Source organism: Sipha flava, unplaced genomic scaffold, assembly GCF_003268045.1.
Source record: "Sipha flava isolate LNK unplaced genomic scaffold, YSA_version1 318_pilon_pilon, whole genome shotgun sequence".
Classification (NCBI taxonomy): domain Eukaryota; kingdom Metazoa; phylum Arthropoda; class Insecta; order Hemiptera; family Aphididae; genus Sipha; species Sipha flava.
In genome coordinates, this window is record NW_020273000.1 from 108,707 (window position 1) to 124,072 (window position 15,366).

The 15,366-nt window shown below is 31.6% G+C and overlaps 1 protein-coding gene across 1 annotated transcript; it reads right to left on the reverse strand.

Moving 5' to 3' along the window:
• Positions 1–1,180: 1,180 nt before the first annotated feature.
• On the reverse strand, positions 1,181–11,326 carry LOC112686617. The gene is made up of 8 exons (XM_025558991.1): positions 11,005–11,326; positions 7,931–8,066; positions 6,187–7,375; positions 5,945–6,124; positions 2,093–2,219; positions 1,886–2,013; positions 1,738–1,808; positions 1,181–1,367 (listed from the first exon to the last, which is right to left on the reverse strand). The coding sequence occupies exons 1-8, from the start codon at positions 11,039–11,041 to the stop codon at positions 1,211–1,213; spliced, it is 2,025 nt and encodes a 674-aa protein (XP_025414776.1). The 5' UTR covers positions 11,042–11,326; the 3' UTR covers positions 1,181–1,210.
• Positions 11,327–15,366: the final 4,040 nt, after the last annotated feature.

Here is a 15,366-nt window from a genome sequence, read left to right on the forward strand (position 1 = left end):
ATTTTGGTGATTTGATATTAGAAAAATATTTAACAACATATATTAATTTGGAAGCAAAAAATTTTTTAATGAAGTAAAAATGTTATATTTAATAATATAAACTAATCATATTAATTTTTAATGTAATATATAAATATACATAACTGCACATTTTCTAACTAATGAATATCAAATTGTTGAACTAAACTGTATACATTAGTTATGCTTTTTGAAAAATTATAAAAATATTTTGTTTATAAATAAACAATAATAATACTAATAAAATTCTGATAAGTACTGGAATAAAATTTTTAATTAAAAATAAACTGAGTAAAATTATTTCAAAACACATCATGGTATACATTTTTGAAACTATTGATGAGTAATTAAATTATTAATACTAATTTAAATACAGTTAATTGAGATCTGTCATGAAATATTATTTGAATTATAATTACAAACAAGTAATACAATGTTCTTCTTTAAAAAAAATAATTAGAAAAATTATGTCATTCAAATAAAAAAAAATACTTGACAAATTATATATATTTATCATGATGTAAATTTCTTAGAAATAGTTCCATCAGTCATTTTAATTTAAATGGCACTTGAAAGGCAGTATCTGATTCAATAACAAGGTCCGTATTTTTTATAATAATTTAAAAGAAAAAAAGAAATATATTTAAACACATTAATAAAAATAAATGATTTTTTATGAATCTGGTCAACAGTAATTCAAAATAAATATTTAAGAAAGGGTATCTGATAATAAAAATAAACAACTAGCATGAATCTGGATTCATTTATGGTCACTGCTTTTACATGTTTGTAGAAAAATACATGGAATATAAACCATTTACACACAGAGTACTTTCAGACTAGTATTTACATAACACAATGACTAATATAATACAAATTTTAATGTAAAGATAAATGTTACTCTGTGTGTGTATGACAACAATATTATACTATAATATTCTAATTTTTCGCCATACTGACCATAATGATATGTATACATTAAAAGACAATTAGTTTAGTGTGATTAACATTTGTATCACTTATCTAAAATTATTTTCAGGCACTTATTTGTACCATTATTTTTCTATAAAATTTGTTTAGCAAAGACACATTGGTATATTAAATTACTTACTTAATTAAAATATCACAAGAGTTGTTGAAAAATAAAACTAAGGAAATTGTTTACAAAAATAGGTAGAAAAATATTGAATTTTTATTTTCGTTTACGGCGAGTTGAAGGTGGAAAAATATTACCAAACAGTTTAATTATTGAATCCCGATTTTCCGTAGTCATTGACATAATAGGTACAACACGTTCAATCATATTAAAATTTGTTTTTTTATCACAAGTGATCCATTCATCTTCTAATCTATAAAAACAAACGTTAAAAATTTTTTCAGTTAATACTGTTATACTTAAACAAATTGATTAACTTTTGTAATTATTCGTCATAAATAAAGTTTCGGATTTTTAAGTCCTACACCTACACTATAATTAACTAAATGAGGGAGTATAACAACAAAGGGCATACAATAGCTTAAATTGATCAGAAAATGCATGGGTGAATAGATGGTTGTAGTGAAATACGAGTTTCAATTAGTCCTACTCTCTCATTGAACCAATTATAATTTATTAATTTACTACACATAGAGCTAACAGAAAAGTTAACTATTTAAGACCCCTACAAAAATAACTAATACTTTATTTTGGTATTATTTATTGTTGAATAAGAAACTTACATATTAGGAGGAAACCATCGCATCAACACTTCCTGTTTTTTACCACCTTCTAGTATTCTTCTAGCAATAACCTATAAATTACATGAATAAAAAAAGTAAAATTAATTGTAATACCATTAAAAATAATAATTATTAGTTGTTAAATTACATTAGGTTGAAATTTTATAGCTCTTCTACTATAGTCAATGAAATCTTGTTGGCTATTCTGTGAGCTCAAAAATAACTGTGTTTGTAATTCCAACATTGTTGCTTGATCAAAATAATCAAATTTCCTTGCTGAAATAAATAATTAGAATGATTTAACGATCAAACTAATTATAAGAACATAATATCTTTAATATTTAAGTATATTTACCTCTAAAAGGTTGTTTGCGAAGACGTAATTTTTTTCCTTTTCTCCTTATTAATTTACCATTTATTCCTTCATCATCTTTATTACTAGTAGATTTAAAATGTTGATTTACATGTCTTTCTAGCATTATCTAAATCAATACATTTTATAATTATTAAATATTTATAATTAAATAATTATAATTATTAAGTAATATTATCCTAATTCTATTAAGCAAAAATCTAGTATGTAAATAATATATCTATATTGGATATAGTTTACATCAAAATGTAATGGCCTTAAATATTTTTCAAAATTTTGGTAAAATCAGAATAGTTAATAGTAATAAATCATATTTACAAAAATAATTAACTGTTAAAAAATATATGTATGTTCAATATAATTTTAATTACTGATTTTGTTGAAAGCTATATATGAGTACAGTATATACTGAAAATGTTATAAAAAATAACCATTTAGATACTAGGATTGAGTATGTATTATTTGTATAAAATCATAATTATATCGCATTCAAAAAACTATTTTAATCATCATTTTCACATTCAGATTAATTCATAATTTATAACTTTTTCTTGTTTATTATTTTATTAAAAATGGAAAACTCAATATATAATTTCAATTCTTATATTAATATAATCAGTATTTAAACTCAAAATAAATTACTTACTTAATTTTAAATACATTTTAATAAAATCTAGAATTAAAATACTAAAAAAAAATGTAACCGCCAAGAAAATCCATAAAATTACATATTTAGAAACATTATTTCAGAAAAATCACTAAATTTTTTCTGTCAAATTGTAATAGTAAGGTAGCATTAGTACTAAATAATTTTATTTTTAAAGTCATCAAACACAGTTTTATTACTTAGTTATTGTATATAAAATATTAGCTTTCTGATCAAAAAAAGCAACTAACCCTGATCTGTATTCAAGATTTTATGTAAAAGAAAAGAGAGATATAACAACTTGATAAAACTTAAACCTAAAATAGTAATGTTAATTTACATCACACTATGGGTAACGATGCATAACATATACATGAATTTGTTTTTATCATATTATTCCTATGTATTTCCAAAAAATACAAAACAAATATAGTATATCCTTTTTGTTACTTAGTGTATAGCATTAAATATTACATTAACATCCATAAACTATTTTTTAAATCAATAAAATTGTTGAGGTATTCGGAATCGTTATAATATGTTTATTACTATCACATTTTTACTCAATTTATCCATAATTATTTCAGATGTAGAAATATTATTTCTCTTACAAAATTGTTTCGTATGTTTTCTATATTCCTTACTACTTTACTAACCTCTACTTCTAATTGCAAATTTTGCTCATATAGTACATAGTCTGGATTCTCATCACTACCATACTAACCTGTTCTTCCTCCATATCACTAACTCTATCAGTCTCATATTTCGATGGTTCATTCAAAATATGAACAATAGTTGTACTATCAGCTATTATTGACAAAGTATTGGTAAATATGCGTAAAATATACACATAATATTTAATGCGTATTGGTAAACATGCGTATATTTTACGTAGTTCAATTTACATTTATTAGTAACTACACGTAAGACTTACATACAAGGGCGCTCATAAGAAAATTCTCAAGGGGACAACATTTTAATTTATCAATCTATTCATAATCTAAATTCTAAATAGGAATGACCTATGATATAGGAAGGGGTTTACAATTTTACATTATACTAATACATTATATATATCAAACTGGAAGACTATAAAATAATAATTATTTAACCAATTTACCATAAAAGTAATTTATTGAAATTTTTATTTAATTAATAATATAAATTGGACACTTTAAACATTAATTATATTTATTAAAATATTAATTTACAAATATTATATAAATATTATGGTTGTGTACATACACACATATACATACCGTATTTCTGGAAATACACAATATTTTAAGAATTAATAATTATCCGTGGAATAAAAACGAAAAACCTTATTGTTATTTATAATTGATAACCTGATTTTTCAAACTAAATAAATAGATTTTTCATAAACAAATTATAAATTTTCATATATTAAATTAAATTTTTAAATTCTATTTAAATAAATATATTCTGATCATAGTAAACAATTTTCCAAGATTTTTGACATTTTCCAGGGGGGCATGTCCCCTTCCCCCCCCCCTCATATGGGCACCCTTGCTTAAGTATGGAGGTTTAGTGGATGTTATCATACACAGAGTTGGAGGTAAAATGTGACAAAACGCCTAAAAAAAAATTCTTAACTAACTGATAATAGCTTATCATGAATTGTGAAAGGAAATCATCGATAAGAACAGTGTAACATTTTGAATGATGAAATTAGATATGCGTAAAAGTTATGTACATTACCATTCTAGGGCCCTAATAATAATATAATAATAAATAGGGCCCTTTGAACGAACGCTTTTTCTCGCGCGCCAGGCATGTAGTCAATCACGACGGATAGGCGCGTAGCGTTCCAAGGGTGTAGTAGCAAATTATCAAACACTCCAGGCACTTGTTCTTTACCTGGTGGTCTAGGAATGAAGGAAAGCGTGGCTGTGTAAAAGCTAAAACTGTGTCTTTCACGCATGAATGGCGTGGCATTAGGCGTGTTGAAAATACCTACACTTTTTCAGTAAATTATTAATTAGATAATGGGTTTGCTATCACAAAAATATTAATTATTATTATTATAAATTAGTTTAATGTTTTTCTATAATAGTAATGTTGATTTTCGATTGCACAAAAAGGAAGATCTAGTACTTATATTATATAAAAATGTATATTTATTTAGAATGAAAAGTTAAAATTCGTTATTTGAACAGTCGGCACTCGTCACTCATCAGTTTGAAAACAACAAGTTTGATAACAAATGTTTACCTCGATAGTATATCTATCGGTATCGATTATTAATATATGAGTATATCGATGATTTGTTTATATCGATAGTTAATTATCTTGTATGCTTGGCGTGTGGAAAAACCACACACGTGTAGACTAAACAACACTCCAAGATTCAAGAATAAACCGCACAGAATACTCGCGATCGAAGTCTGTGGGATAAATTAAGTTTAAACGCACACTCTTTCCCGCGAGTGTGGAATGCCACGTTCAAATCGCGCAAGAAAAAGGGCCCTATTGGATAACTTAACTAATGTTCTTGAAAATATTTCCGCACAATTTTGATTTCATTCTTGTGAAATGTTAAATGAAAACATGAAATAGTCACATTTTCAAGATATTTAATGTAAATCAATTAGAACAACCATTTTATCATGTACCTACACTAAATGTAAAATTTACCTTACTTTCAATAATTTATGTAAATGAATATCTGTTCAATGATAGGATGAAAATGTAAAAAATATCATTTAATTTATTACTATACATTTCTGGTTCAAATTTAACAAACTAACTATTAACTATTATTATCAAGGATTTATAGTGGACAATATCAACAACAAATATCAAAATAATTTCTATGAAAATTGATTTCAACTATTTATTGTTACAAAAAGAAAAATTCTAAAGCTCTGCTTATAATATACATATACTAACATCTAAGTATTATAGATAGTATCTAGGTATCGTCAGTCAGATATTATTAAATGATTATAATAAGCAACATCTACAGTACATTTTCTATTTGATTTTATCATTTTTTAACTCTCCTATTTATGATTTAAATTTTTTCTTATAAATAAATATACACTCATTTTTATATAAGATCTCAAAATATAATTTATATTTATTAACCCATAATTACCATTATGAAAAATATAAATGAAACTACTTAATATTGTAATCATTTTATAAGTTATAAATATAATTACTTGAGAACTAAAACGTTGTCTGCATTTTTGAACAATGCACTGCAATGGTTTATTTCCACCATGACTTAACACATGGCGTTCAAGCCATGATCGCGAACACGATGGTTTATTAAATACTTTACAATCAGACCATAGACATACAAATGTTTCACAAAAATTCTGAGAATTCACATGTTTTACCTGAAAATATAAATGTATTTTTAATTAATAGTATTGAAATTTAATATTAAATATTTAAATACCTGTAGATGTTCAATGAGTTTAGCAGAAGCAGTAAAATGACAATCACAATTATTCCAACGACAAACAATATTTCCACTGAGAGAAATCCAATGACTATCCAATTTTGGAAATCTTATTTTATCAGAGTTAAAACCTACTGGATTAATTTTTGACTTAGAACAACTAAGTTTTTCATTTTTTTTTATTGGTTCATTATTGTCAAATTGATAATTTTTATTGATTGAATTTCGAAGAGAACATTTCAACCTTGATGAGGTTAATTTACCTTGTACATTTTTATTTTGGTCTAATAAATGAGGAATCTTTGATTGGTATAAATTTTGGGAAGATCCAGATGATCTCATAAAATATCTACCTATATTTGGCAGCTTACTTGATTGATCAACGCATAATTTCTTAGGTGGATTAATGTCATCATTTTCATTATTAGAAATTTTTTTATTTAATTTAAAATTTTCATTTGTATATGTATTAATTATTTTCCCACTATTTGATTTTTCGACTTCATCTTTTTTGAAATTGTTTGGAATACTGTTGTCTGTATGATCTTCACATAATTTTAATTCAGTCTTATCAAAACTATCGGAACACGTTAGGGGAGTACTAGGCGAAAACTGTAAAGGCAGTAATGATTTTTCATCTTTTAATATACTTTCATTATTTAAAATATTGGACTCTAGAGATGAAATGTCTCTTGAACATTTTTCATCAGAACTACTCAGTGTAAATTTTGTCGGCGATTCTTCATCAGAAACAAGAAATTTTTTAGGAGGAACAAAATCACAATCTGATTTAGCAGGTGACTCAATCAGTTTACATTGAGCTAGTGGTAATGAATTAAACAAATCATTTAATTTTGAGGAATTTTGAAAAATATTTAATTTATCATTACATGAATCATCCTGTACTACATTTTTATTAAGTTCATTATTGGCAATGCTTGTATCTTCTTTACAATAATCAGTAGTATCACAAGTATCAGAAAATAATTCAATATTAGAACAATCAGCGGTCCATTCTTCACCCCATGGCCAACAAGCTAGATCAATTTCGTCTCCAGAACTTGGTATAGTTGGAGGTGGTGCCATTACTGGCTCACATTCATCTGGAGAAGGAATGGAATATTCACTAACCCTACTATCTGGAGTCATAGGTGACCCAAGTTCAGTAATAAAAGTTGCAACACCACTGAAAAAATAATAATTTTAAATTCAAATATTTTGTTTCTTAAAAATTTGATAGTTTGATAAATTGAAGTTATAAATCAATTTTTGTAATCTTATATTAGATGCTGGTCAATTTGTTAAGTATAAACATTAGAAATTATTCAATACTATTCACTACAGATGGATACTTAATGGAAATATTTAAAATCTTTTAAATCTGTAATATAAAAATACCAAAATAAAATTAATTTATCGGAAAAAAAATATTCAACATGAATTTTTGGTAAATTTCTGAGGTATGAATAGTATCATAAATTATATTATAGTGTAATTAATCTTTTTAGCAATATATTATTATTTCAGCATAAAGCTTTTACTGATAAATCTTTATTACTACTATATATATATATATTCATTTTATTTTAATGTTTATATTAATACCTACTAAAATGTATTCAATAAGGTGCAATTTTAATACGAGAATGTTGTAAACATTAAAATACTAAAATATTCTTGGAACATTAATTGAAATTAAATTTTCTTTAAAACTTAAATAGGTTATAAGCAGAGTACATACCTGTCTGAGCTTTCAGAGCTATCATATCTATCAACACATCTTTTTTTACTGCATTTTTTCAAGGTAAAAGCTCTGTCTGAACAAAATGTCATGTTGACAATTTCATGGCAAATATCAAGCGCTTGAAGTGGATCAACTAAAGTACAAATAAGTATACACATTTGATTATGAACCAAAATAATCCATTATGTTCCAGACAATTAATCTAAATTCATATTTATAATAGAATAAAATTATAAGTTATTATTAAAGTTATTAGTTCTTAGGAGTCAAAATAATGAGCAATTACAAATTAATACAATCCCATTTATAGATATTTAAAATTAATACATTTCATGGGCAAGTTAATTAAAAGCCTTAGTTGTAAACCCAGCATTTTATTATGCTCTTCGTAAAGTAAACTATTTTATGTAATTATTATCTTATATTAAATAATTAAAAATAGTTGAAAATGGTGAAAATTATTAACTACAGTTCATATAAGCAGTATATTTGAAAAAATGTAATGTAAAAAAATGTCAATTACTAAAATTCTAGAATATCACTCTAATAGCCTTAAATAGATCAGGTTATTGTTAGTAAAACCCATTTTACTTGAGTAGTTATAACACACTTTAGATAATAATTTTATTTATTGACAGAAAAAAAAATTGGCAAGGTTATGATTAATTTACTTGACCAGTATTAATTTTATAAATTATAAGAGTATTTATATAGTATATACATATCAGTTTATAATTTATTAAAATATAATAATTTAATCAACTTTTTGTAGAGTAAGGACATGTTATATTACAACATTTATTTAAAAATATTACTATAGTAAGGCCACTTTAAATCAAAATTACTTTTAAGACAATTTGTTTCAGTTCAATCCTATAACTGAATTGATTTATTTGACAAAATATTATTTTTAATCAGTAAAAAAAAATTTAAAAGCATAACAAGATTTCAGTTATTTCGCTTTTATAATTAATAAATATAAATAGTGAAATATGTAGATAGATGCCTGTTAACTTAATTTTTTTAGGTAAAATATAATTATAATTTAGTATAAGGACCGACCCTAAATTACACAAGATTTAGGTCTATTTTTCGAAATTTTTTTTGTCAAATTATATAATTGTCAAGCAATAAGATAAGCATATACTCAAGGCTGGATTAAGGGGGTGGGTCTAGCCGGGGCGGCAGCCCCAAGCCCTTTCGAATACCCAAGTGAAAAGGGCCCAAACCATTTTAAGCCGATACATATTTTTTATCATACTAAAATTAGTAGCTTTATAGACATAAATTATTATTATTTTAATTAATTAATTATTTATTAATTTTATAATTTTATAATGCAATTGACAATTTGTGAAATAGCTAAAAAAAAGTTTATCTTTCTACAAGCATATCGAGCAGCTTTGTAAAGCATGTTTTGTCAAAAGGGTCCATATAAAATTTCAGCCGCGAGGCCCAATAGGTGCTTAATTAGCTTAAATAGCTTAATCTTGCCTTGCATATACTTTAAACTTTTCATTATATTTAAAGTAATTATTTTATTTTTTATTTTGGCAGAATATATTTTATATACATTATTTAATTATTTAATTCTATAATAATAACTAATAGGTACATAAAATATGCACTTTTAATGAAATAAAAATTCAGTATTTCCAACTTATAATTAACTTTGCCAGGTTAAATTGCCTAGTTAAATTGGTACCCTAAATCGAAAATTATTTACAATAAAACTATTAAGCTACCATTAATATCGATTCAAAGTAAAATGGGTTATCTATTATTTTAAAAACGATTGCTAAAAATGTATAAGTAAATATACATATGTATTTATATATATATATATATATATATATATATATATATACAGTGGCGTATCCAGAATTTTTTTTTGGGGGGGGTTATAAAAAATGTAACATTAAATTCTTTTTGAATTTTGTGTTTTTATTATAATCATTAAACAATATACATACACGAAACATTTTCGGGGGGGGGACATAACCCCCTAACCACCCATGGATACGCCACTGTATATATATATATATATAATATTGGTAAATAAACTGACATAGAATTGTGGTTAATAATTAGGTAGTTAATAAGTTTTACAAAAACTCCGTAAATTATGTATAACATAAATACCACGTTGTATACACAATATACACACCATACACAGAGATGTAAAAAATAATAATAATACGAGAACTTTTTTACGAGCTTTAAATACTTTTTCATTACTAATCGTAAAAATGTTCAGCGAGTACAATTTACGACGGCAATATCAATACGCGGCACCCGAGGGCAGATTACGCGAATATTTCACATCATATATTTCATTACGTATATGATGAATGAAAAACATCGTTAAATATATCGTGGACATAATGTAGTATATAGGTATATAGGTAGGTAATTAGCTAAGCTTACGTACGTCTAGAACATTAATTAATGACGTGAATGAATTTTCCAAAAAGCGACGGGAAACCATTGTATTGAATATGAAAATCGATAATTTTATACGTAATATATACCCGTTATAGCCTGGCTTCAAGTAAAGCTTTAGAGACAAGTGGCGGCTAACGGCAGAAAAAATACTCGACGGGAAAAACCGAAAAGCTCCGGGAGAAAAAGATAGAAGTCCGACGAGAGAACGAATGTGCCGGTGCGAGACGAACGAAAAATTCGAACACGAGTTCTGGAAAAATAGAAGTGTTCTGGGAAAAACACGGGCACATGAACGTTACACACGGGAACAATGATTTTTGTACGGGACCCCTACGGACAATTGCGTTATGTCGGGGGGTGCTCGATTCGATGCGACGATCGTAGAACGACGGCCGTTATAATCTACGACCCGACGACGACGACAAGGGTTCGTTATTATTATTGTAATAATATTTTTTCCCCGCCGGCCGCGTGTTATTTCAATAATTTGGCGTGTGCAATAGGAACACTTGGAAAGAAAATAATAAAAAAAAACCCTCGTAACCCCCGTGCGTACGACGCAGTTCGCAGGGCGAACGGGATGGTTGCGAGCAAGCAAGAGCAAATATTACGACGATTATACTCACGGTTGTCGCTCAATCGGAATCGCACTTCTCCGGCCATTTTCCGTACGGCGGCGGGTGCGCTGTTACCTACGCGGCTTTCCTACGCTTACGCTTACATGTACGCAGCGCACAAGACTACGGTCGTCGCCACCGACTTGCATCTACACACTCGGTCGGGCTCGCGCGCACACAAGCACGTTCGGCTGTCGTACACACACGCAATCACACGCACGCACACGCACGTGCCTAACCCGTCGGAGACGTCGTACGCATTTCTTGCGGGCGCGCGCGTGTGTGTGTTACGCGCTGCTGTGCGGCGGCGGCGGCGGTGCATGCGATGCAGGTACTCGCACACGCGCGCGCACGCGACGACCGTTCACGCAGGCACACACGTACACGTTCACGTACACGCACGCATGCGCGAACACACACACACGCACGCACACACAACAAAGGTTGCAATCGTTGCGCGGAATAGTGGCGGAAGGCGGGCGGCGGGCGAGGGGGGAGGGACGAACGGCTGCGGCGGTGCGGTCCGATCACGGTCGTCGGCTGTGCCCGTGCGCTGTTCCGTTCTCGGATGTTGGCGTCAATGTCGACGGCGGCGCGGTGGGGCGGTGTCGTCGACGTAGAGGAAGCGGCGTTGCAAGGGTGAAGGGCAGCGAGACCGAGACCGCGCCGCGCGCGCTAGAGATCAACAAACTCTCCGAGGTTGGATTATTATTATTATTATTATTATTTCATCTTGACGGAGAGATGGAAGCGGGGCGGCAGCGGCGAGCAGATGACGGAACCTCTAACCAAGCAGTAACCATTACGTAACACCCGTTACCAGGTCTGCGATAACAGTTCCGTCTTTCTCGCTCGCCGACGTCTATCATTCTTTCACCCTATCCGTCTCGCTCACTCCCTCTTTCTCTCTCTTCCCCTCTGGCGCCCTTCTCTTTCTCTTGACCCCTTTCCATTGCTCTCTCACGTTGTATCATTCTTTCTCTTTCTCTCTCTCTCGTCCCCTCGGTTATGTTACCGACCCCACTCGCGCACGATTGGCTCCTCGCCCCGCCACTCTCCGGCAGACCGTTCGTTTTGCCACCGCTGCCGATCACCGATCACTTAACAACACCGACACAGCTGCCGGCTATAAATATATATACATATTTCCGTTCGCGAGTGAAATCGCGCGTCCAGGAGATGAAGCCCTCGTGGAGGCGCGTACGCGAGGATTTGCTTTCGGACCCCTCGTGGAGGTATTATTGGACGGCTCTTAGTGTGCGCGTGTGGTCCATGTACTATGTACAATAATATTGTGTACACATATGACGTACGTTTACCACACACGGCCATTACTAGCTAGAGGTGGACAAATGGGTTGGGGCAGGGAGGAAAGGAAAAAAAAAGAAGAAAAAAAAAGGAACAGGGGAATACAATGCGTTATTTTATACGCACAGTCGTACAAACGTGCATATGTGTACCTACACGCATAATATTCCACTGCCGGAAATATAATATTAATAATAATGCGTGGTGACGACGTAGAAATCGATGGGAAAAAAAACGCACAGCTCCGCGAGGGATTTGGTAGTACCTTGAAACGGCATTGAAAAATGTGTACGTAACGTTTGAACGCGTAAGAAAAAAAAATTTACAGCTTTGCCGATAACCTCGTTTATGGCGCAGGTAGTTCGAAAGCGCGTACGAGGCGTGCTCAACGTATTTCACCGGTCGGCCGAGTCCGGAGCCCGGCAGCTACGGGAAAAAGGTCACGCGCCACTCGATATAATTACACCGGCGCGAAAGCATATATACACTTGGCATTTGGTTCGCCTTTGTGCGGCGGCCGTGTGGGAGGTAACGCGGTATCGAGTGGTGGTGGTGCTACCACGCAACGGGTTAACGGAATATTGGCCGCGGCGAACGTATTGTGTCGGGACACCCGATATTCGAAATAGTTATAGATAATAATAATAATATCCAATGTGCTCCGGGGCGTGTTTCGATGAGGTGTGTAACGCGTTAATGGACCAGTAATATACGCTCTACCCGCCGCCGTCGACCAGGTCTATGCGCGCGTGTATAGATTTTTTACACGCATAGATATTTTCAAATACTCATACCTATTCCGGATTTGCATAAGGTTTCCAGTGGCCCCGGACAAGTTTGTGCACGCGGTGTGTACGTACGAAACGCGTCTCGACGCGCATAACTGCGTAATGACACCGTCTACGCAGTGCCGTATCTACACGCGGCAGTAACCGTAGGCACGTGCCGACGGCGGCGAATTTCAAGGGGCGGCTAACATAAAAAGGATCTTTTTGACATTGACTCACAGGTCTACTTAACAATATTTATATTATAAACATAAATATTGCGTGTCACATTCCGATTACATAAGCAGCGTATTAGTACGATTGGTAAAAGTTCACGCATACGAATTACAAACGTCTTATCGCGCGTTACATTTTAGCAATATTCGGGCCTACGCAAGCGGTAAACATGTACACAAGTTAGGTGCCGGTGCGCAAGAGCGACTCCAGGGGGTCTCGCCCCCCTCCCAAGCACGTACCGTATTTATAAAAAAATGCATATTATTTATAATATGGACTATCATACGACACGCACAAGTATATAGACAAAACCATAGAGGTATGACGGTTGAAAGGAGTTTCTTCGGAGACTAAAAACCTGGCTTTGTTCAAGGATGACTGAAGATAGACTATCAGCATTATGTCTAATTAATGTATATCATAAATTAGATCAAATAGATCATATTATTGATATTTTTGTCAATTTTAAAAATTGACGATTTGAATTTGTATTGTAAAAATTGTTGTTTTCCTTTTGTTATAAGATTTTGTAAAATTATAACTTCCCCCCCCCCCTAACCAAGGTTCTGGAGCCGCCCCTGTTGGTGCGTGTCGATAAGGAATATCGAAACACAATACATCGGAGCGCGCACGACGTATACCTAACACATCATGGTGTAATATTGCAGCACACACGATGCTCGCGGTCAACGGTAATAAAAATCGTTGTGCCGACTCAAAGCGTACGCGGACGAACCGACATCGTGGGACTCCGTTAATGATAATTTTTTTTTTTTACTGCAGCCAGCGATGACCTTATAGGTACGTAGTGCGATGTACACATTACAATATACGCGCGCGGCGGGTACCTGCCTGCCTGCCTGCCTGCCAACTTGTACTCGTGCACGGGCATTTCGAATAATTGTTTTCTCATTTTCCGTCGCGCGTTTCACCTGCGTTTATTATTTCGTATTACAGACGGATGGATACGCGCCGGCTGCCGTTTTATTGTTATTATCATTGTTATTACACGTAGCCCCTCCCAACCCTCCCCATCGATAAGCTGCAGTCTGATGGAACCTTTTTCGATTCATCGCAGCGGAGTTTTTATTTTTTTTTCCCTCGTCGAAAATCGTCACATTACTTCATGTTATTGGTAACGTTTTACGGACAACCATCCCGTAACGGAGGCCACGTCTTTTTTCCTTTTTCATGTAAGTAATATACACTCGAGAGACACCGTGCAGTTATTACGGTTCTAGTTTATTATTTATGTGCTATTTTAATTGCGATCGCGTCCCTATGGGGTCTCGTCTCGACATCATACACCGTACGCCTAATTTCCTTTAGAAATGGCCGTATAACGATTGCATGTAACCGATGCTTTATTGGTTAATAGATGCACGTGAAAGAAAACGATTCCAAGAAGCCTATATTATGAATTATTATTATCGGTGCGTATTTACTGCAGTTCGACCTCTATACCTCTTATGATATTGTCGTCTACATGCAGGTATATGCATAACCCATCGGATACAGTATTATACACTTACATTTCCTGTTCACTTATAAAACAAAGTGTTGGTGTTGCAAATAAATAAATACCTAGATAATATATTGCAAAGTGCAGTTGTGCAATAAATATTTAAATTAACATACTGTAATACCTATATGTAATAAACGCCAAACGGGTTTCGAACCAACGATCTGCAGATGGATTACTAATGAAGTAAAAGGACGTGTTTGTAGATACTGCTTACTACAGCAAGTAACGTGTAATTATATTTATGTTGCAAACCATAGTTGCATCTTGTATCCGAAAATGCATTTAAACGTTTCATACAAAGCATTATTAATATTTTACATTTTATAGCAAATAAACACGTATAACATGATACCTTAAAACAATATTCTTAAAGTCATACGTTATTATTGAAGTTTATACTTTAAACATAAACGTATAACCTTGTTTATAATATTAAACGGACCATAAGCAATAATAATTACACCAAGATAAATTACTAATAAAGGCACGTATATGAAATCATATTAAGTATTTTACGCTTATTATGATAACTGA

Excerpts from the sequence above, each read along its gene's own strand:
- LOC112686617 (XM_025558991.1), bottom strand. The coding sequence starts at position 11,041 with ATGGCCGGAGAAGTGCGATTCCGATTGAGCGACAACC. Across the intron at positions 2,220-5,944 it reads GACAACGTTTTAGTTCTCAA|ATAATGCTAGAAAGACATGT; the intron begins GTAATTATATTT and ends GTATTGATTTAG. Across the intron at positions 1,809-1,885 it reads CTATAAAATTTCAACCTAAT|GTTATTGCTAGAAGAATACT; the intron begins GTAATTTAACAA and ends TGTAATTTATAG.